Source organism: Ornithorhynchus anatinus, chromosome 2, assembly GCF_004115215.2.
Source record: "Ornithorhynchus anatinus isolate Pmale09 chromosome 2, mOrnAna1.pri.v4, whole genome shotgun sequence".
NCBI classification, from domain to species: Eukaryota; Metazoa; Chordata; class Mammalia; order Monotremata; family Ornithorhynchidae; genus Ornithorhynchus; species Ornithorhynchus anatinus.
Window position 1 is genome coordinate 57694882 of NC_041729.1, and position 23137 is coordinate 57718018.

The 23137-nt window shown below is 38.9% G+C and overlaps 1 protein-coding gene across 16 annotated transcripts in view; it reads right to left on the reverse strand.

Annotated features, from left to right (window-relative positions):
- The window catches only part of RBFOX1 (RNA binding fox-1 homolog 1), a 1878609-nt gene that overhangs the window by 100669 nt on the left and 1754803 nt on the right, over nucleotides 1–23137 (reverse strand). For all 16 annotated transcript variants that reach the window (XM_029058016.2, XM_029058005.2, XM_029058022.2 and 13 more), the window contains one exon: nucleotides 17707–17760. In XM_029058016.2, coding sequence (XP_028913849.1) covers nucleotides 17707–17760 — 54 coding nt within the window. The remainder of the gene's footprint in view (nucleotides 1–17706; nucleotides 17761–23137) is intronic.

Here is a 23137-nt window from a genome sequence, read left to right on the forward strand (position 1 = left end):
ACACCTAAGTCATTTGAAAAAGAGAAGAAAATATTATTACATCATCCAAAAGCAGGAATGCAGAAGTATGAATAGTTAAATGAGTAAACCTAAGTTACTATGTGTTAAGGATGTGTATAAATTCTAAAGGGAAGTGAATTAAAGAGAACTTTCAAAAAGAAACTCCTATTCAGCATTAAGGTATGCAAACATCTCTCTGTCTCCTCCTTAACCTCAATGATTTCCTACTCCAATCTTAATAATAATAATAATAATGTTGGTATTTGTTAAGCGCTTACTATGTGCAGAGCACTGTTCTAAGCGCTGGGGTAGACATAGGGGAATCAGGTTGTCCCACGTGGGGCTCACAGTCTTAATCCCCATTTTACAGATGAGGGAACTGAGGCACAGAGAAGTTAAGTGACTTGCCCACAGTCACACAGCCGACAAGTGGCAGAGCTGGGATTCGAACTCATGAGCCCTGACTCCAAAGCCCATGCTCTTTCCACTGAGCCACGCTGCTTCTTCTTGCTGGTACACTTAGCTCCTCTACCTCCAACATACATACTGCACCTCAATTTCATCTATCTCATCACTGACCCCTACCCAGGGTCATCCTTCAGGCCTGGAACTCCCTCCCATTGGCCTGGAACTCCCTCCCATTGGCCTGGAACTCCCTCCCATTTAATATCCAACAGATCACAATTTTCTCCTCCTTTCAAAATCCTCCTAAAATCACATCTTCAAGAAGCCACCCCCAACTAAGCCCTCTTTTCCCCAAATCCCACTCCCTTCTGTGTCACTTATATACTTGGTTCTTGATAGTCATCCAACCCTCAGCTCCATAGTACATAGCCATAACTTATTTTAATGTCTAATTCCCCCTGTAGACCGTAAGTTCCTTGTATGCAGGGATCATATCTACCAATTCTGTAGTATTGGACTCTCCCAAGTGCTTAGCACAGTGCTCTGCACACAGTAAATACTTGATTGATAGTCATAAGCACTAAGGGTAGATGTCGGATGGCTTCATCCTAGGCAGATGGAAGTTGGTCAGAGAAAATGTTTTGGAAGCCAGGAGCTGAGAGACTGAATCTCTCTGCTGACTCCCTTGGCACTGCAAAACGGTCCATGCTTCCTCTTTGGTATTCTGCCATGCAGGGACATACCTCCCAACCTCTTGAAATTTGAGAAGTGGTGCTCTCTCAGACCTCGGGATGGAAGCAGCAATCCCCCGAGCAGAGGACTGGTAGCTATGGTCAATTAGGAACTGGTCTAGCAGGTAGAAGCCTTTCTTGCCTTCCTGAACCCCTTCTCCTCTACTCTTATTCCTTGGGGATTTCAACATCCACGTGGACAATATTGATGAATCCCCAATTCTTTGCTTCTTCTCACTCCTCAACTCTGCTGACCTTTTACTCTTTCCCACCTCAACCACTCATCAACTTGCACATATGCTGGATCTCATCACCATTAGTCAGGGTACCATTTCTGACTTTGCCACCTCTGAAATCTCACTTTCCAACCTCTACCTCCTACCTCTCTACCAAACTGTCTTCTCCCCACCCAGAGACACCTCCCCCAAATCTTGACTCCATCTACTTATCTTAGGCCATCATGCCCCATTTTGACTCCTTACTCACCCTTCCCTCTCTATACAAATCCAAATCCACAACTGTCTTCACCATCAAACTCAATTCTGTTGCTCCCCTGACTCTCAGTGATTTCTTACCACTAATCCTAGCCCTGGGATCATCTCCACAGAACAATTCCTCTTCTGTAACACTAGGGCCTGTAACACTAGAAAGAAGTTGGTGGAAAGCCATGACCCAGGCCAACTTCCACCATTTTAATTCATTCTTATCTTCTATTGTTCTGATCTCTCCTTCACTTAGCATTACAACTTCTCCTCTTTATTGACTTCCTTGCCTATTTCCCCCCATTATTACAGAACTTTTCTTCCTTCCTGAAAACTTCAATGCTTCCACCTGCTTAATGACCTTGCCAACTCTTGCTGACAAATTCAAAACATTCAGATGTTAGCTCCCCCAAGTAGCCTCTCACCTTTGTAGCTCCCTCCTGCCTACTCGTCCCCTCTCTCATCCTTCTTGGCATTCTCTCTTACTATTATTAATAATAGCAGTAATAATAACTATTGTTATTATTATGGCATTTGTTAAGCACTTACTCTGTGCTGGGAACCGTACTGGGGTGGATAGAAGCAAATTGGGTTGGATACAGTTCCTGTCTCACATGGGACTCATAGTCTCAATCCTCATTTTACAGATGAGGCAACTGAGGCACAAAGAAGTGAAGTGACTTGCCTAAGGTCACACAGCAGAAGGGGCGGTGCCAACAGGATTAGAATCCATGATGTTCTGACTCTCAGGCCCATGCTCTATCCACTAAGCCATGCCACTTCTCTCTTTTCAGGAATATCACATTTCCTCCTGCCTTCAAGACATCTCCATTTGGATGTTCCCTGCTGACTTAATATGACTGTTTTTTCTGCTATATTCTGAGCTTGTTGAGGACAAGGACCATGCAACTAATTATTATGTGCCCTTCCAAGTGCATAGTAATGAGGTCTGCACCTAGTGTCAGTAAATACCAGTGATTGATGGACTATAATTCATTTTATTGCCTGTCTCCCCTATTAGATTGTTAGTACCTTGAGGGAAGTGATCATAGCTATTAAATCTATTGTGCTCTTCCAAATACTTATTCAGGTGCTCAAAACATTGTAAATGGTCAAAAATATGATTGAGAATATTGACTTATTGGAAAGGGTGGGGATTTGGGGAGGTTTCAAAGAGGGGGCAAACAGTGAGCTGGAAAATTTAAAGTGGGAAGATAAAATCCACCCTCACCTCTCCATCCAAAGTGCTGCCATGTTAATCCAAGCACTTATCCCTCCTTGATTACTGAATCAGTCTCCTCATAGACCTACCTGCCTCCTGTCTCTACCCATTTCTGTCCATACTTCACTCTGCTGCCCAGATCATTTTTCTACAAAACCATTCAGTCCATGTGTCCCCATTCCTCAAAAAACTCCAGTGGTTGCCCATCCACTTCTGCATCAAACAGAAGCTCTTTACCATCAGCTTTAAAGCACTCAGTCACCTTGCCCCCTCTGAGTTTACCTTGCTGCTTTCCTATTTCAACCCTGCTCGCACACTTTGATCATCTAATGTCAACCTATCACCTATCCATCTCATCTATTCACCACTGACCTCTAACACAAGTCCTGCCTCTTCATATTCAGAACACTCTGCCCACATTCAAAACCTTGTTTAAAGCACATCTCCTCCAAAAGGCCTTTCCAAACTAAGCCCCCATTTCCTCTTTTCCCGCACCCTTCCGTGTCTCCCTTGCACTTGAGCTTAGAACAGTGCCTGGCACATAGTAAGCTACTACCAAGTACCATAATAATTATTATCACTTGGATTCACATCCTTTATTCACCCCTCCCTCAGCTTCTCAGTACTTACACAGATATCTATAAATTATAGAGTATTAACTAGTTACTTATATTAATGTTTGTCTCCCCCTCTAGACTGTGAGCTTGTTGTGCACAGGGAACTGGTTTACCAACTCTCTTATACTGTACTTTTCCAAGCACTTAATACTGTGCTCTACACACAGTAAGCACTCAATAAAAATGATTGATTAATTGATTTAAGGTTTTACAGTTTAGGGGAAGGATGCGAGCAAGGGGTTGGAACACTGGATAGATATCTTCAGGAATTGGGAGTTTCCTGAATATAATTCCACAAATAAAGTTGTTCTCTGGAAGTAAGCTACCCACTTTGGCAATAACATTAACTCTTTCAGCCCTTTTGAGAACAGTTTAGTACATTCAGGAATAGTCTTTGTATGCAGTGTTGCAGGGCACTAAATAATCTCCTTGCAGTTAGAAAGTGTTGATGCTTCTCCAGAAGGCCCTGGGTAACTAACAGGGCAGAACATTAGCCACTAAGAAAATTGAGTTATGCTGCTATCATTTTAGTCAGCAGTGCTCCATACAGTGCTCTCCACGCAGTAAGTGTTCAATAAATAACACTGATTCACTGATTGATCTATCATATAATTTCAATATTTCTACCTCAACACTAAATAATAATCATATATTTAAATGATCTTGTTTAAATGTGTAAAAAACAGTTTGATATAAGCAAAATTAGTGTTGATAACAATGGTATTGCAACTGCTATAATGTTCTCTCTTTCTTAAGGAGGTATAATAATAATTATTTATGAAGAGGTTATTATGTGCCAAGTTCTGTACTCAGGACTGGGTCAGGTGCCAGGTAATCAAGTCAGACCCAGTTACTGCCCCACCTGGGGCTCACAGTCTAGAGTTGAAGGGAGAACAGGTATTTAATCACCATTTTACAGATGTGGAAACTGAGGCCCAAGTTAATTGTCACACACCAGAAAAGTGGCAGAGCCACGATTAGAACTGGCTAAATGCTTAGGTAAGCTAGCTAAGCTTAGCTAAGTGCATAATACAGTGCTTTGCACACAGTAAGCGTTCAATAAATACGATTGAATGAATGAATTAGAACCTAGGTCCTCTGACCCCAGGGCCATGCTCTTTCCAATGCAGCTTCCCAAAGATTTATGGGTATTATTACATCATTCATAGTCACAGCCATTTAGCTGAGATGTAGAGGGAAGGCTGTCATTACGGTCTCCATTTTACAGATGGGGAGACTGAGACCCTTGTATGTTAAATGTTACTTCTCCTTCAGTTCAAACAGTAAATCAGACTTGGATGCCTTCTTCTGATTTCCAGTTTTAGTTGATGCTGCATCCTACGGCTATTTTCAGAAATCTTTGAGATGCTTATGGATTAGTCATATTCTGGATATGGACCAGGATCACATCACATGTAGGTGTGGGTGGGAGGCTGAGATTTTCCCTAGATTATTCAGTTTAGGAACACGGATGGCACCTACAAAATGTGCAAGAAAGTAGGCACTGGCAGCATAGTCATATTAAAATGGGGCTCAATTTGCAATGATCACCACTCTCAATCTCAGCCTTGAAGTAGAGTGTTAGTGTGTACGCTTCTAATGAGTGGGATGGAAGAACACCTGCATTTGCTTAATGGCATCTGTTTTACAATAGAGTCCATTAAACAAGTTGGAGATGCATGTGAAAGTGTGTTCTGAAAGTAAGCGCTTGAAAGAAGATACAATGGATGCAAATATTATTCATTGACCTAGAAGATGATTATGTCTGTATTGGGTAACCCATTAAATCAAAATGAATGTGATGTTTTTACAACAATTGTTTAGGTAGAAAATGAGTAACAGATATAGGTAAAAAAGATGTGCCAGTTATAACTGTTACATGTTTGAATTACAATTTCAGACACAACAATAATAATGTCTTGATTTATTCAGTGCCTTTCTTCCAATTGTCTCACAGAACCTACATAATAATAATTGTGATATTTGTTAAGAACTTACTATGTGTTAGGGGTGGAGTGGATACAAGCAAATTGGGTAGGACAAAGTACCTGTTCCACATGTGGCTCACAATCTTAATCCCCATTTTACAGATGAGTTAACTGACTCCCAGAGAAGTGAAGTGACTTGCCCAAGGTCACAAAGCAGATAGATGGTGGAGCTGGGAGCCAAGGTCCTCCTGGCTCCAGGACAGTGCTCAATCCACTAAGCCACCCTGCTTCTCATGGCCTCGATCATATCATATCATAGCATACTCTCATGTGTAGGTATGGGCAGGCATTTTGACTTTTCTTTTACAGATGGAGAAACTTGGACAAAGAGAGAGAGACTTGTCTACTAAATCATACAGCAAGTCAATGGTGAAGCCAGAACTAGAACTTGGGTGTTTATTTCAAGTCAGCAGACTAAACTCCCTTTATTATTTTACTGCCTTGGAATCTAATTTACAAAGCAATACTATTTAGTGTTGGAAAAAGTCTAAGAATGGTGTTCAAATACAGTAATAGAAAAAGCTACATTAAGCGAGGTCTCAAACAAAGCAACATAGCTGTAAACTGCTGGGAGACCATCGCAGAGGACTGATTAGCCAGGAGGGCAGGAATTGACCAGAGGGATTAGCCTCCTTGAGGAAAGATCTTGCAAAGATCAGGATGCCAAGAGGTAAACTTAAACACAGAGACAAGCCCTTTAGAAGAAACTTTTAGAATTTTTAGAAGTGTCTGTCTTATATTGTTTTTTTCAGCCATACAAACACAAGTAGGGCTCACTATTAAAAATAGCCTCTTGGAAAACAAATGCCAGCTCTCTCTGAATACATATACTTGTGTGGACACACACACACATACACACATGTAGATCTAAGCTTGACATGTATATAAAACACATATATGTGTGTATATAATAAAATAAAACAAATGCACTACAGACTGCGTAGTTTAGAAAGAAATAGCTCCATCCTTCATACTAAACTCACTTTATAATGTTATGTGGAGAGTTTAGGTAATTTCCCAATGTATTTCAAAAAAGATGGACAGCTGATCAGAATAATTCAAACCTTAAAATCTGCAAATAGGATCATTTTTTGACTTGAATGAGTGAGATAGGCAACTCCATTTTACTTTATGTAGTCACAATATGACAGTTTCTCCTCAATTGCAAGCTGAAGTGATTTATTCAAAAACACCCATGACAAAATACCTCTTGCTTTAGATACAATTGTGGCCTATCAGTGTCTTTTGTTGTAGCATAAGGAACCACCTCCTCTCCACACTAATGTTCCCTGTTTTAACCAGCGCTTTCCTCTCCCTGACACTTTTTAGCCCACCATCACTGTGCTTTGTGGGGTCTTGAAACTTAATGGAAGGTTGAATAAAGCCCCAAGAATTACTAACCACAAAGTTGATATTGACACTGCTCTGTTATAATATTCTGGCAAAGGCTTACCAAAGAGCTGGTTCTGAATCTAAAGCTACCATTTTGCCTCCCTTCGCTATCCACCATCTACATTTATAGCCATCTGGTACTCACTTCTCATAAAACGTGAGAGTTATGTTCCTGATGATCCCTCTATTAAGGTGGTCTAGTGGAAAGAGCACAGACTTGGGAATCAGCGGGCCTGGGTACTAATCCCACTTCTGCCATTTGTCTGCTATGTAATCTTGGACAAGTCACTTAACTTCTTTGTGCCTCAGTTACCTCATCTGTAAAAAGGGGATTATGAGTGTAAGCCCAATTTGGGGACTGTGTCCAATATGATCATCTTGTATTTACACGAAAACTTAGTACAGTGCCTAGCACTAAATATTATGAAAAAAAAGGACTTGGGCTGTAGTATGTATGCCTTGATCATTGAAACTCGAATGATCACAATCATTTAACTGAACAACACAAGATATTCTATCCAAATAGGTGTACCTTGTCAGGAGAACATTTCCTCATTCCCCAAATGGACTATCCAAGTCATGTAGTGGAAGCATGTGTCATGGAAGAATTTAGTGTATTTTTTTCCTGCTCTCTGAACAAAAGAAGATGCTCAGAACCAACTCATTTGCTAACTCATTCCACATTGGTGTAATCTTAAAGCAGTTTTATTTCCAGCCAACACTAGGATCTAGCAATTTCTACATTGGCCACTTTGGACATGGCTTTGTGATAAACAAAGTGAAAGTAATTGACACCACTGGCAGTTGCTACTCCCCAGGAAGATTCAAAAGATAGATTCAGCAGCGTAGATCCATTTATGTTGAGAAGGAATTTTTAAATGAAATGAATGAATTTCACTTGGCCAGGGCAAAAATAGTCTAATATTGGACTTCTGTGAAGGTCTATGTCTGATTTGAAATTCTGTTTTAAAACATTACCCACAATACCCCAGTTACCTAGGCTTCCATCTATTCATCTTCCCCACTCCCCATTCTTTGTCTCCAGTGGAAGTAACATTTATAGTGAAATGAATAAAACTGGAATGTTATCCTTGTGGACTGGTATAAACTGCTACAATCTCAGGGAGCACAGAATCAGAGCTCAGAGTGGTTCTAGAGGAACCTAGTCATCTAGGGGCGTGGCCTAGTGCATAGAGCATGGGCCTGGGAATCAGAAGGAATTGGGTTCTAATCCCAGATACTCCATTTGTCTGATGTATGGCTTTGGGCAAATCACTTCACTTTTTCTGTGCCTCAACTATCTCATCTGTAAAGTGGGGATTAAGACTGTAAGTCCCAACCTGATTACTTAGTATCCACTCCAGCACTTTAAACAGTGCCTGGCATGTAGTAAGCACTTAACAAATACCATAAAAAAATTGCCCTGGATTTTACTGAACAATCCAGTGTCTTTTTTGCTTGAATGGAAAATACATTTCACCCACTCATCAATCATATATAGCTGGATAGATTTATTCAAACTTGCCAAAAATTATTCATTTTGGCAAGTCTTTAAAGGAAGCTTCAGACTGTTTTTGTCCACAAAAACTGTGTTGGAGAAATGATGATGAACCTGAAAGCACTACTTTCACTAGGAAATGGAGTCTAATATTTACTATACTTTGTATGGCTAGCACATAACCTAAACGCAGCAACCCATTCACATGGGTTTAAGAAGAAAGATTTACTGTATTGGGGTGTTGTGTATTTCTTTAAAATTATGCAGAGTTTAACACAATGATAAATATGTGTCGATTAACCTTGCACCAGATTTAAATGTATAACCCATTAACTAATTTAATCTCTCAAAAAATAACAGCCGTTGGCATTATTCTTTGAATAATCCTTGTTTAGCTTCCATAATAGTATACATTTTAATGAAAAACTCATTATAATGTAGCATAAGGCATAATTAATTCTGGGTGATTCTTTTTGTGTAAATAGCTAGTACAGATGCTGAATTCCATTTTCTACTGACTTTATTAATTTTTCATAAACCAATATTTTGACTATAATGGGTTGTAACAGCTCCACAGAAGTTTTAGAAATGCATTAACTGTCATCAGTGTCGTTAATCTAACTAGGATTTTGCCATTTGTGGGATAGTATTTTAACACTATGGGTTTTTTTTTCTAACAATGCAAAGCTTTGCTTTGTGCTTGGGAAATGAGCATCTACATTTAATTAACATAAAGATATTAAACATTATTTGGTTAATTTATCTATATTTACATAACAAGTTAATCTGTTTAGGTAGCAATGATTTACTATGAAGTATGAACAAAAGTACACAGTAAATTCTTAAGCATAAAAAAACTTCAGAAAAATATGGCAGGCAATTAAATAAAGCTCTGTTCAAAACATCAGGATATCAGCTCATGGAGCTTCAGGGTAGCTCCATGTTACAGTGCAGCTTGTTGAGGGCAGGGAATGTGACTACCAATTATGTTGTATTATAATAATAATAACAGTAATGATGGCACTTGTTAAGCACTTATTATGTGTCTAAGTGCTCATATATATACAAGATAATCAGGTTATCCCTCGTGGGGCTCACAATCTTAATCCCCATTTTATAGATGAGGGGAGAGACGCACAGAGAAGTTAAGTGACTTGCCCAAGTTCACACAGCAGACTAGTAGTGGAGCAGGTATTAGGACCCATGACCTCAGACTCCCAAGCCTGTGCTCTTTCCACTAAGCTACACTGCTTCTCATGTGTGCAGTTGCTCCACACACAGTAATCACTCAAAAAACTCCATTAATTATTAGATTGATTGCTCAATATATAGAGTCACCAACACAAAGAGCCCAATATCTCTTTAACAATAAAAAATTCCTCTGGCATTCCATACCAACCTTTATTTAATTTAGGAAATTACATCTCTTGTTTGATTTTACCAGCTAAGAGTCAGAGATCCAGAGGGTACTTAATTGATTTGATATATATCTGGTCAGCTGTTATGCTGTACAATTTTTTCATTGTAAGGGACTTTTCATAAGGACTCTAACCCATATTTTCCTCCTAATTCTCAGGGGAGAAATATATCATTTTTTTCATAATTATTTTCAATAATTTTAAGAAAAACATATTGGGTAGTTTTAACTTTGGAGTCTCTCAAAATCAGAATTCAAACAGCTCTATAGTTCTAGCAGTTCTAGAGCATCAGAAAGTTATTGTGCTATGGTTGCTTTTCTGTATGAAGGATTTTGGCCATAATTTGGCCACAATAAAGAAAGAAGCTATTAAAGTAAGGCTTGCTGTTTTTTTCAGAAAAGAAGTGATAATTAGATGCATAACAAAATATGAAATTTTGTTGCAAACATTCAAACCTTTGGACTGAGTTCATGGAGTCATTTTGATCTTTCTTTTACCACACTGTAGCAGCTGGCCCATTGATAAACTCAGACCAATTCCTCCTTTTTTCATGATTCTGTAAACCCTGTCATCAGGATATTTTGTTTCTACATGCAATCAACATGAACCTCAAAAATATTATCTTCTGTATTTCTGTATTCTCTTCTCTTACGTGTTTGTTTGCACTTCATGGCCTCTTCCCAAGCTCAGTTTTACTTATTTTTTTGAGAGAGAAATCACCAGAAGACATACACTCACTAACCATCTAGTGCTTCAAGATCTTCAAAGAAATTTTCCTTTGTTAATTCATCTATCAGCAGACAAAATATGTATTTCCCTAGGAAACAAAAAGCTGTAAACTTAAATCAAGTAGTGCATCATTCTTTATCATAAGGTTTTCAGAGAATTGCAGATATGAAACCTGATGGGAACTGCATCTCTCAGGTTTGGCAGTTAAACAGTCGGAATTCAAAGTGACCAAATGTGGAAAGGTTGGAAATCAGATTTGCTAATATGGAGGATAGAAATTTTAAGAAGGGAGTCATTGACTCAGCTCCTGGCCAAAGATAAAAAAATCTCCCAGAGTAAAAAATTTTCCAACCTGAAAATCATGTGCATTTAAGAATAGAAAAGAAAGGGTTGGTTCACGTTTCAGTTCACTTAATTGCACTGTGTTTGAATTGGACAGATTTGTAAATTAAACAGAAAAGAAACAAAGCAGAAGGTCACTGTTCTCTTGGGAGGCTTGGAAAAGGCAGAAGTAAATGGATCATAAACGGCACTTCCATGAGGAGGCTCCTGCTAAGAAGGACCAATTTACTCTCTAGTAGATTGGGGAAAGGCTTGGAGACTTGGTGGGAGCCTCTCCTGATCTGGGCAGTGTAGTCAGTGTAAGGTACTGACCTCAACAGACATTGAGAACTGTCTTACAAATAAACATCTGGAAGGAAGATGTCATTGGCTCCATTCTTACTGATTGATGGAGACTGAATTAGTACAATGGATCCCAAGTCTTAGTGGAGATATCAAATTAGAAAATGTTTGATGTCCATTTCATTATTTGGGCCATTGGTGAGGCAAAAGGGGTATTAACCCTTGATCACAGAACAATACACCCTCTCTGACTTTGTGGAAAAACCAGCTTGAACCAGCCGAATCCCAAAAGATACATAATGAATGTTATTCTGTTGCCAAAACTAGCCATAACCTTAGGCACCATTCATAAAATCTGCAAGCATCACCTTCAAAATATTATGCTCCCTGATCAATAGTGTACCAAATTACAATATATTCTAATTTCCTTGGGATGGAATCATTTCGAAGTCACAAGAATGGACTTGGAAAGTGCTTCATCTGTAAACAAAATAAATCCATCCAGGCTAGACTAGAATACCACTCACTCCCTGAGAGGCAATGATTCATAGACCCAGACGATGTCAAGCAAACGTAGACAGCCTCACAGTCACAATTTTTACCTGCCAGGCATTTTTTAATACCAGCAAAGCTTTTTACAGGGCATATGTATTCCCTGGGAAAAACAGTGCACCTATAATAATAATGTCACCGGCCTGTTTACCATTATCTTCAAGGTTTTAGACTTGATTTACACTGCATTTCTCCACTTTTGACTTTAATTGTCTGCTTCAAGTTGTCAGGACATAACTATATCTTAGATTTGCATGGCATTAGAGGATCTTTTCCTTTCTCTATTGATCTTGTCTTATGGAGTAATTTAACTCAATTCCAATTTTCTTTTGCACGCAGGGTGCTCTCCATCCAAGGAAGTGAGTTATGTGTATTCAAGTGGTGCATCTTATGAATCTTGTTAAGCTTTACCGCCTTATAGCCCTCACTGATGGAATATTTAATCACAGAAATGAGTTGGCAGATATGATGTACAACGCGGTTAAGGCTTGCAGCGTGTGTCTTCACTGGCAATTGAGAAACGGGTGAATTTGCCATTCATCAGTGCCATCCTGACAGCTTTGTATAACCTTCTGGGTTTTTTTTCATTTATTTATGAAGATTAAAGGTACTTTAAATCAACAGCTTCTTCCCAGATATATCATCTTTATTTCCAGAGTGGCCAAATTTTTCATCATTTATTAGCAGGTGAAATAACTTTTTTTCTCTCTCTCTCCCCTTCTCTCTCTTTCTCTGTCCCTGAAGTAGGTGGCATCAGCCTTTGCAATAATTTCAACTGAAAGCTTTGAAAATTGATACCAAATCTGAACTAAATAACTGAACAGTCTCATGATTGACACCTTACACTTTGAAATGCAACAAACCTTATTTATGTCTTCTCTGCAAACTCTCTACAAATTGGCTACAGACCACGGCATCATTTTAGATAGCTGCAGGCATGACTTTCTACTCTTTTATTATTTTCTTAGTTTCAAAATCCAATGCATTCCCAGTGGCAACTGAGACTGATGTCACTTTTATAAAGTAAATAATATTATTTAGCTTATTATGTTTGATTCTGAACCAACTCAGAATGTGTCTTCAGGTGAAGTGGAATTATATTTGAATTTGTGTACATTCCATTTCAATGGGTTTACAAAGTTTGAATTCATGAATAGGGCATAACTTCAGGTAGTTTTTTAAAAGTAAATACCTTTCATTAGTGCTTCCTAGGGGGTACTTTGAGAATGTGAAAGAATGTCATAATTCACAAAAGCAAATCATACAGTTCTCTTGGTAATTAAAAGTTCTCATTAAGAGGTACAACTGCTTTCCGACTTTGTGTTAGCAATAAAAATGCAGAAGTGACTTCAAGAGGTAATATACCAAAATCAATAACCTGCCATTTTATAATTAAAAGATAAAATAAATGTTAGAGGAAAATCCACTAAATTAGGAAAATTACCTTTAGGAGAGATTGAAAATATTGATTTTAATTTACAAAATATGTGAACTCTTCATGCCCTATTCTTAGAGATGATTGGAGGCTGGGTAGTTAACTCTGCATGTAGTTCAAAAAATCAATAAGCATAATATGAGAATATTATGATATTTGTCATTTACAAAAATTCATCAGTAAAAAGGTGACTAATGACTCTTAACTGTCAAGTTCACACAGGTTCAGGGTTGACTGGCTAACTATACAAATCAAATCAATATTATTATCTCCAGTTCAACTTATTCATGCATTCGCACACACACATATACACACACACTCGATGAATACAGCCTAGTTTTGAAGCTTGGGACTTTGAAAATAACTTGGGAAACATTTAAATACTTCCATTACTCTTGGTCTTATTTCACCTTTATACTATCCTTTTATATAAACTGATGATTCTAAATAGCTAGATAAATATGGGAAATATGGGTGTGTAGATATTCATATTTGTAACTGAATGTACATATCACATTTGTTTATCTGAGCAAATTCAGTGTGGCTCTGTCAGGTTAAAAACCTCTTTGGGTCTGTGAATGTTTCTATCTTAAAAATCTCTAAAGCCACAATATTCAGTCACCATTTCCACTCATGTGAGTCACTGTGATGGCAATAAAATGTTTGTTGCTGGGTTGGGGTGGTGTTACCCTTTCAATTTTCATTAAATAATCATGTTTAATCTGCATATTGATTTATTTTAGGAACAGGGTTTTTGAATCTAGTTGGCATGGCTGATCTGACCAAATGTTCTGTAATTTCCACGTGTTACATTAATATCATCCCTTCTGGAAATATGGAGATGGTAATGGTTGAATGCACACACAGACACACACATACACATGCACAGAGTGAACTTTGTTTGATCTGTGTTCCACGTTTCTGACTGGTAATACTTTCAAACAACACTCATCCTCTTGGAAAACATTTACAGATTACTATTACGCCATCTGTGTGCATGTCTGAGAGAGGCTGGGTGTCTACCTAGTTTATATTGTTGCTGTATATTATGCCTACAGTTTACATCACACATTAGCAAAGTGAGATATTTTCTTAATTGTTTTCTAGTCCCTATGAATAATGCAAGTATTTTCAAATATGTATTTACACCCCATCAAAAATGTAGAGGATTGTTCCCTAGAGTGCAGGCCCAACCTTTCTTCCCAGTTCTGCTAATGATTCTGAGTTAACCGAGGGACCTCTGGTATAACTGGAAAATGGCTTAGACTTCAGGCTGAGGCACTCAACAGTAGCTTGGCTCCTGTCTTCACAAGGCTCACTTTGGACTTATAATTTCTTCAACAGGATGCAATGGACTGTTACAACTTCAGCTGAAATATGCAGAATGGCCCAGCAAGTACTGTTAATGGGCACGTTGCTCAGCATTGGGCATCATCTTGCATAACTAAAACTATCAAAAGATTAACCTTTGCCTTTCTTTCAACCCCATCTTTTCCCCCTCCTCAGTGGAGATACTTAGGGTAGTATATTTACAATAATTCACACAGTCAGCTCCTGTCTAGGTAGCAATGGATTACAGAGGTGAGATGGCACCTGAAATCCACCTCCAATATAAAATCCCAAAGCCACCTCCACCAAAGATAAACTGGAGTTGCTTAAGAGAAATGTAAACTTTTCCTCTGTCTTTGATGTTAGGGCTATTCAGACGGGGCAGGGAAAGAGGGAAACTGCTTTTGCCTTTGATTTTGTGAACAGAAAGCTGTTCTTGGAAGTAGTTCTATGGGGAAAATCCCCAAGTAGTAACTTAAAGAAGAAAACAAAAATTTGGAAAGAAGTAGCCCTCTCTCCAATCTCCAGACCCTGAACTCTCTGCTTCCTACGAATGAGAAAATCCAAGTGACTGCTCCCAGGGCAGTGAAGGGGCAGGGATCTCTAAAAAACCAATTTGGAACCATGTAAGTTACTCCACCTTTCTGATTTTCTTTCCTCCTTCTGTAGAAAGTACCCAGGAGCAAAGGGATGGTAAAGTTAAGAGATCAAAGGGAGAAGGAAAGGCAAAGAGCCAGGATCATCTCCAAACCCTCTAGCACATCACACTCTGTTTGATCCAGAATCGACTTGAAAAAAACCACATTTTTTTAGTCATTGTTCGAAAGCTAGGATATTCGAATGAGGGAAACCTGTAGAGGAGTAAGTACTTTGTGGGTTTACCTAGAACTCACAGTTTTAGGTTCTAGATATCTAGTAGATAGCTATGTAGAAAATTGGCTCAGGTCAGGATCCTCCCCCACCACTCCTCAACCTCACCCCCCTGTTAATTTGGAATACTGTGGCATGGAAGCCGGGGGAGGATAACGGGCTTTAAACCAAAAGATAAAATTCCCACTCTTCACATCAGGGGCCTGACCTGAGCTGCCTTGAGAATTGATCTAGGAAAGTTTTTCAGTTTGAAAGCCAGCTACTAATGGAGGGGGGTGCTTTTTTATTCATGGAAGTCTAGCTGGAAAGTCCTGCATGTGGTAACATATTTCTCTGTTACTGAACTACACCTGGGGTAAAAAGGAAGTTAGTGTGGGTTAATTTGGTTATGAACATAATCTGTGGGAGATTATAATCTAAACCCAGTTTCTGCATTTTTCCCAGATTCTCAACCAATCAGCACAGAGATGTGTTTTTTTTAAAAAAAAGCATAATTGCATGGCCTGCTAGTCAGAGCTCTAATTTAGTTAATGGTCTTAAGCCTCCTGGAACTGTAAACCCTACTCATTTTAGTATTCTCTGTTGGTATCTTTCCTTTTATGTTATTATTTAAATCTCATATTGATCTTATCCAGTTTGGGAATTTCGGTCAATCATGGCCCCTAGGACCTAAAGGGACTTTCAGTTGGATCCTAGTTGGGGTGTCTAATTCTATATCTTCCTTTGGTGGTCTTAAAAACAAGATGGTTGTCACTGGTCCTAATTTATGGATCTACAGCACCGCAACCCCAAATTTGATCCAATGGGAGAGAAGCTTCCCTGGATTCTAACATCTCTAGTCCATTCTCATTTTTCAAAAGAGAAAACAGAATATGAGGTGCACAAGTAACAGAGTCAAAAAAGCAAGTGAAACAAGAAAACGGAGATCCCAAATTCCATATTTCACAATATTTCACAATTCCACCTTCACAATATCGCCAAGATCAGCCCTTTCTTTTCCATCCAAACTGCTACAGTACTGGTACAAGCTCTCGTAATATCCCAACCGGATTATTGTGTCAGCCTCCTCTCTGATCTCCCTTCCTCCTGTTTCTCCCCACTCCAGTCTATTCTTCATTCTGCTGCCCAGATCATCTTCCTGCAGAAATGCTCTAAGCATGTCACTCCCCTCCTCAAAACCCTCCAGTGGTTGCCTATCAACCTTCACATGAAACAAAAACTCCTCACTCTTGGCTTCAAAGCTCTCCATCACCTTTCCCCCTCCTACCTCACCTCCCTTCTCTCTTTCTACTGCCCACCCCATACACTACGCTCCTCTGCTGCTCACCTCCTCATGGTCCCCCATTCATGCCTGTCCCACCATCGACCCCTGGCCCACGTCCTACCGCTGTCCTGGAATGCCTTCCCTCCTCACATCCACCAAATTAATTCTCTTCCCCTCTTCAAAACCCTACTAAGAGCTCACCTCCTCCAGGAGGCCTTCCCAGACTGAGCCCCCTTTCCCTCTCTCCTCCTCTCCTCCCCATTCACCCTCTCCCATCCTCTGCTCTGTGCATATTTATATACATTATTTCTCTATTTGTTTTGTTAATGATGTGTATATCTCTATGAATCTTGATGATGTCTGTACCAGACTGCTTGTTTTGTTTTGTTCTGTTTTGCCTTGCTGTCTCCCCCGTTTAGACTGTAAGCCCATTATTGGGCAAGGATTGTCTCTGTCTGTTGACAAATTGTACATTCCAAGTGCTTAGTACAATGCTCTGCATATACTAAGCGCTCAATAAATACTATTGAATGAATGCATGAATATTTCTATTTCTAGCCAGATTTCCTAGCCAAGTAACTGGAAAACTGGAGCTCTCAGGTCCAACATGATCTTGTCTCAGCTAGTTCCCAGAAGGGTAGACTCTCTTTCTGCTGGTGATACGTGTGCAAAGAGAAGTGGAGAGAAAAACAGTTGGTTAAATGGATCTGATTCAAAGTTAAATGATACTAGTTCCTCCTTCTTGTCAACAACAGAAATTGATTCTCCTTCCCTGATTTGAAAAATACTTCAACTCTTTACCTCAATTTATCTGTGGAGATAGTAAATAAATGACTAAAGATAAATATTGAATAAAATTGAGAAGTTTATATTTTTCAATATTAGGGTGTAGGGGGGCAAATTCCTCCTTAAGGCAAAGTTAATAATATAAAGGGTTAAAGTACAATAACCTTATATTTATTCCTTGTCTTCTACTTTATATAATTTTTTTTACTATTTAAATGATTCTCCAACTCCCATTCAGTTTTGCCCAAAGGATTCACACACTGGCCAAGTAGGTCATAGAGGAAACATATTAATGATTGGCAAGTGATAAGTAATGTAATTTTTTTTTTGTAAATGGCATTTTCATGCTCCAAGGGGATCTTACCTGCATAGAACTCTGGACTATAAACGGCACCCACAACTGGATTCAATTTCCAGCCTAAATATAAAAATGTTTAATTAGTTTTTAAAATTAGTTTAATGATCTACAAAATAACATTCACTGCATCATATAAAATCCAATGGAAGTCCATGCCATGTTTCTTTGTCTTCTAGGTAAATCTAAAAACATTTATATAACATAATGAGACTGGATCCAATGGTCACAGTGCCTTTTTAGCTTTTTAAAACAAAATTTAAAAAGAAACTGAAGCTGTCGATCAGTTGATGAGAGGAGATTAGTTGATTAAGGGGATTCTGTGAACAGGATCAGTCTATTTGAAAATTCAGAATAAAAATCCCTCATCATTTACAATAGTTGCAAGTGAATTGAAATAATCAGTTTATTAATTCAGAGCCTTTATTTTTCTTAATATTCCATTCAGTGGTAAAACTAGTAGAATCTGAGAATAACTTGAATCCTAGTATAGTAGGTACTGCATCTGTACCCTCTGGACACTTGGTATTCATCCCACCTTCAGCCCTACAGCATTTATGTACAAATCCATAATTTATTTATGTATATTAATATCCATCTACCCCTCTAACTGTAAGCTCTTTATGGGCAGGGAACAGGTCATCCATATCTGCTGCATTTTAGTGTCCCAAGAGCTTAGTGCAGCATTCTGCGCACAATAAGCTTGCAATAAATATTATTGATTGACTGGTTGATTGTTGTATGAATCAAATATTAGATATTTCTTGCCTTTTTGTACTACAGGAAACTTTGCAAACATTGTTGGGACATTATGAAAAGACACCTTTTTATTGTGTTTTTTTTCCAAGGAAATATGAATTGAAAGACTAATGCAGGACCAGGGCAGGCTTTGAAAGATAATGAGGGAGGATGGCATGAGGAAGCATTTTTATTGGGGGGATTTCTGAGTGTCTAGGTGGATATAAACATCATCATCATCATCACCATCATCATCATCATCATCATCATGTTATCAGATCAGACATAGTCCCTGCTTGACTTTGACTTAAGGCTCATAATAAGGCTCATAGATTTATCATCCCCATTTTACAGATGAGGAAATTGAGGCACAGAAAAGCTAAGTGACTTGCCCAAGGTCACACATCAAGCCACATTGGTCTTTCCACAACACCATGTCAGCTGTCCATGCCGGGTTGGTTCAGTGATGGGTAAACTCTAAACCAAGTAACCTAGTGAACATCACAGACCTAGCTGCAATATATCTTTATCCCACCTGAAATTTACTTTAGTTAAGAGAACCAGACACTAGGGGGACTGTGTCTGTTTACTGTTGTATTGTACTTGCCCAAGCACTTAGTACAGTGCTCTGCACACAGTAAGTGCTCAATAAATATGATTGAATGAATGTAATTTGTCGGGATCATGTATATTAAATCTGGTGAATTCTCCCAAATGCTTAGTACAATGCTATTTATACAGTAGGTACTCAAAGATTACTAATTTCTTGACCTAGTATGGCCAGTTAGGAGAGGATGGGAGACAACCCTCTATCTACACAACAACTTTTTACTCCTAATACAATCATGATGGAAGGAGATTGCAAATATTTAAATCCAGTTGTATGGCAGGCAGAAAGACACTGCGATGTCTGATTAGCAAATCTTCAAGAGGCAGAGGTGGGTAGATAGTGAAGTTGGGGTACTGTGTATGTAAGAGAGTAAAAACATAAGGACAAGAGAGGGAAAGAAAAGGATTATCATTTTATGTACATCACACAGGTTAAGTTTGTTCCATCCATAGTTCATCCAGATAACCCCAGATATCTTCACAGTGATTTCCAGGAATTGGATGCCTTGGGTTCAGGGTCTCAGAGTTTCCCCAGTGAGGCACTGAAACTTAGATATGTGATGACTGAAAATCATCATGAAATTATGTAAAATATGGATGAAATGTTAAGTGAAGGAACTGGCTCTACATTACCCACAAAAATCTAACACCACTGTCGACCAGAAAATATAGCAGCCAAATCTATGGGTCTATGTGGACACTCCATACTTGTGGAAAGCCAAACAAACTAAGCAATAACAATGGAAATCAGGCAAAGGGCCCCAAGGGGAACTGGATGTTCTCTGCCATTCCTCTCTAGCCTTGTTTTGTTGGTTTTCGTGGGAACCATGTGACAGGAGAGAGCTCTCAAGTGTGTTTACAGAAAGCAGATGCTGCTGCCCTCTGAGCTGAACGTGATGAAGGGCAGAGAAACCCAGTGAAAGATGTTACTAGAAGTAGAGCTGAGGCAACAGTATGGGAACACGTGTGCTGCTTCAATTCAGGATTGGTTGATAATAGAATTTCAGGAGCTTGGGGATTTTATAATGTACCTATTTGCAAGGCTGAAAATGTCGATCTATAACCAAGTCTTTAGAAATATTATTAACAATTCCTGGTAAGAGCACTCCAAAATATGAGTAATCGTGACAATTTTGGACTTGTTAGCCTTTCCCAGATGTTGTTCCATTAATGGTGGTCCAATTTATCCAACAAATAATATCCACAAGAGATTCTAATGGATGTCTTTGGCTAAAAAGTGATCTCCTCTCCCATTGCCTTCCTGCTCCACTTCTGGGGGCTAAATTGTTTAATTCGCTGAAGCCATCTGAGGAGAGACTTCATTCATCATGAACATAAGAGCAATTAAACTTTACTTTGTCTTGTCAGTGAAGTCCGTTGTGTCCCATAGCTGTGTGGGTTAATCAAGTGTGATGAGAGCTGACGTCGAAGAGGCAGAAACTGCCATGCAACCCAGTCTTAGCAGTAGGAGGAAATAAATTCTCCACAGTAGGTGCTACTGTGACATCTTTCTTAATGTCACTGCTCACTTTCATTCTTTTTCTCCCTTTCTCCATAATGCACATGGGCTGGAAAACCACTTAAATGGGGAAGACTGAACATTTTAAGGGAGGAAGGGGAACTTTTTACACTACTTTTTACTAAATAGAAGACAAATAGCGTATATCATGTGGCTGTGCTAGTCACACTGTGGTCCATGGGACAGTATGAGCTCAGCAAAAAATTCCTGCTTGCCTTCACTATTATCCATTCTTTTCCCTCCTTACCACCCATGTCCCTCAGTTTTAAATCATTTCTATATTGAGTCTCTTTAGAACTTTCTTATCACTTCACTTTCCCATCTTGGTACATTTCTGAAGCTGTCCAGGTTGCTAGCTGGACTGTGGGTCCATTTGTGGGCAGAGATTTTCACTATTTGTTGCTGAATTGTTCTTTCCTAGTGCTTAATACAGTGCTCAACACACAGTTAAAGCTCAGTGAATATGACTGAATGAATTTTGACCCAAACTATTCCACTATTAGTTTCCCTATTAACTATTGGTTTCTCTCATCTTGATTGTTTGTTACTGGAGTCAGAGAATGTGCAGATGGAAGGACAGAAGGAGAGAGATATCAAAAAATGATCATCTTTAGGGAAGCAATAATGGCATTTTACATGAAAATTATCTGAGGATGAACTGAAGAGTTCTTGACAGCAGGTGTATAGATATTAATTAATCAGTCAGCGGATCTTGTTGAGCATTTACTCTGTGCAGAGCATGGTACTAAGTGCTTGGGAGAGCACAATACAACAGAGATAGTTGACATATTCCTTGCCGAAAATAAGCTTATAGTTTAGAGGGATCTATAAATGATATGCAAATACATGTGTCTCTTCAACTTAGATGTATGGGCCACACCACAGAAATTATACTAATGGAGGTAACTACTGTATGGTGCTCCATATTTCCAGGGATGTGGGTGAGTGGGCCTTTCCATTTCCAGTTCTTCCACTCCAAATAGGTTCACCTTTTTCTGTTTATTGTGGGCTACATTTCCCAGACATCTTGGAAATTCATTTTATTCATTTTGATTGGAGGTAAGTGTTCACATTCTGCATCATGATTCTGCTTTGCAGGGATGCCAAATCCACTGCAATTATCTGAGATAATAGTTATTTTGATTGGGTAGAAAACAACTCAAAAGTTTATGTTCACGATGAAATAGCTTATTTTTATAATGGACGGAGGATTGTAACTCATTATGAAGTGGGACCAAAGACTTCTCTGCTTTATCCTTTGGTTTGGGAAATGCCAGAAATTTCACAGGAAAAAATAATCTGCTCGTCTCCTTGTGAACACAAAATAGAAATTGTATCATAAATTATCGTTTCATTGTTCAACTCAGTTACAATGGCCTATCATGCCTTGAGAAACTTTTGTGAAACATATATTATATTGAGAACACATTGCCATTTTGTCCCAGAGTCTGGCTTCTGGTTACCTTTAGCCACTATTTACCCCGGCTCTGCCACTTGCCAGCTGTGTGACTTTGGGCAAGTCACTTAACTTCTCGGTGCCTCAGTTCCCTCATCTGTAAAATGGGGATTAAGACTGTGAGCCCCACGTGGGACAACCTGATTCCCCTGTGTCTACCCCAGCGCTTAGAACAGTGCTCGGCACATAGTAAGCGCTTAACAAATACCAACATTATTACTGATATTAGTCACTGACCTAGGTGGAATTTTCTCCCATAGGGTCACTTGACTAGGAAATACGAATGAAAAATGAACAGAATAAGGAGATAAGAAAAGAAGAGTGAAAGGAGTAAGTGGAGTGTAAGTGTTAAGGAGATCCATATGGACTACCCAGATAGCCTCCAACTAGCTTATTTTTTTTCTCTTCCATGGTAAACCACGTTGGAGCAAGACAGGGTTAATTACAGAAGTGAGTATATTTGATTATATTTCTTCGCTCCCGTGAACTTCCGAAGTAGTAAACCTATGTGTAGTACTAGGCAACTTCAGAATTTTTAATAATTTCCCTTTATGGATCAAGTTTTCAGTATTTATTTTCCCCTCATGTGGGAAAAAGGTAAGAAGGGGGCTATTGTGACTGAGAAGGAAAGGCATGCCATTTGATTCCATTGTTTGGTTTAGAAAGAAACTTACTTTAATAGTGACCCCAGTTGTTGGAAAAACTATGAGGCGGGAACCTAACAAAATTTGGAAAGACGAAAACTGAGAGGATAAATGGTTAAAATTCATGCAATGTAAGAAAAAGCATGCCCAGAATTTCATTCATCAATTCCCATGCTACCAGCACAAGGGGAAGCCCACTGAACTTGTAAGTGGTAGGTTCAAAGCAAAAGAAAAGAAGTGTATCTTTGTATAGCAGATAGAAGTATAAAATGCTACCAGAGGAACCTGTATAGGTGAAGGGTAGTTAAAATAAAAATTGGATGAATTAATGATGAGAGGTCCATACTTAACTGGAGAAAAATTAGAGTTGAAGCAGGAAACATCAAGGATTCATACATACATAGATTCATAACCATGAGATGTAATGTCAAGAATAGCAGCTACCACCTTTTTCTCCCAGCATCCCACTGGCAG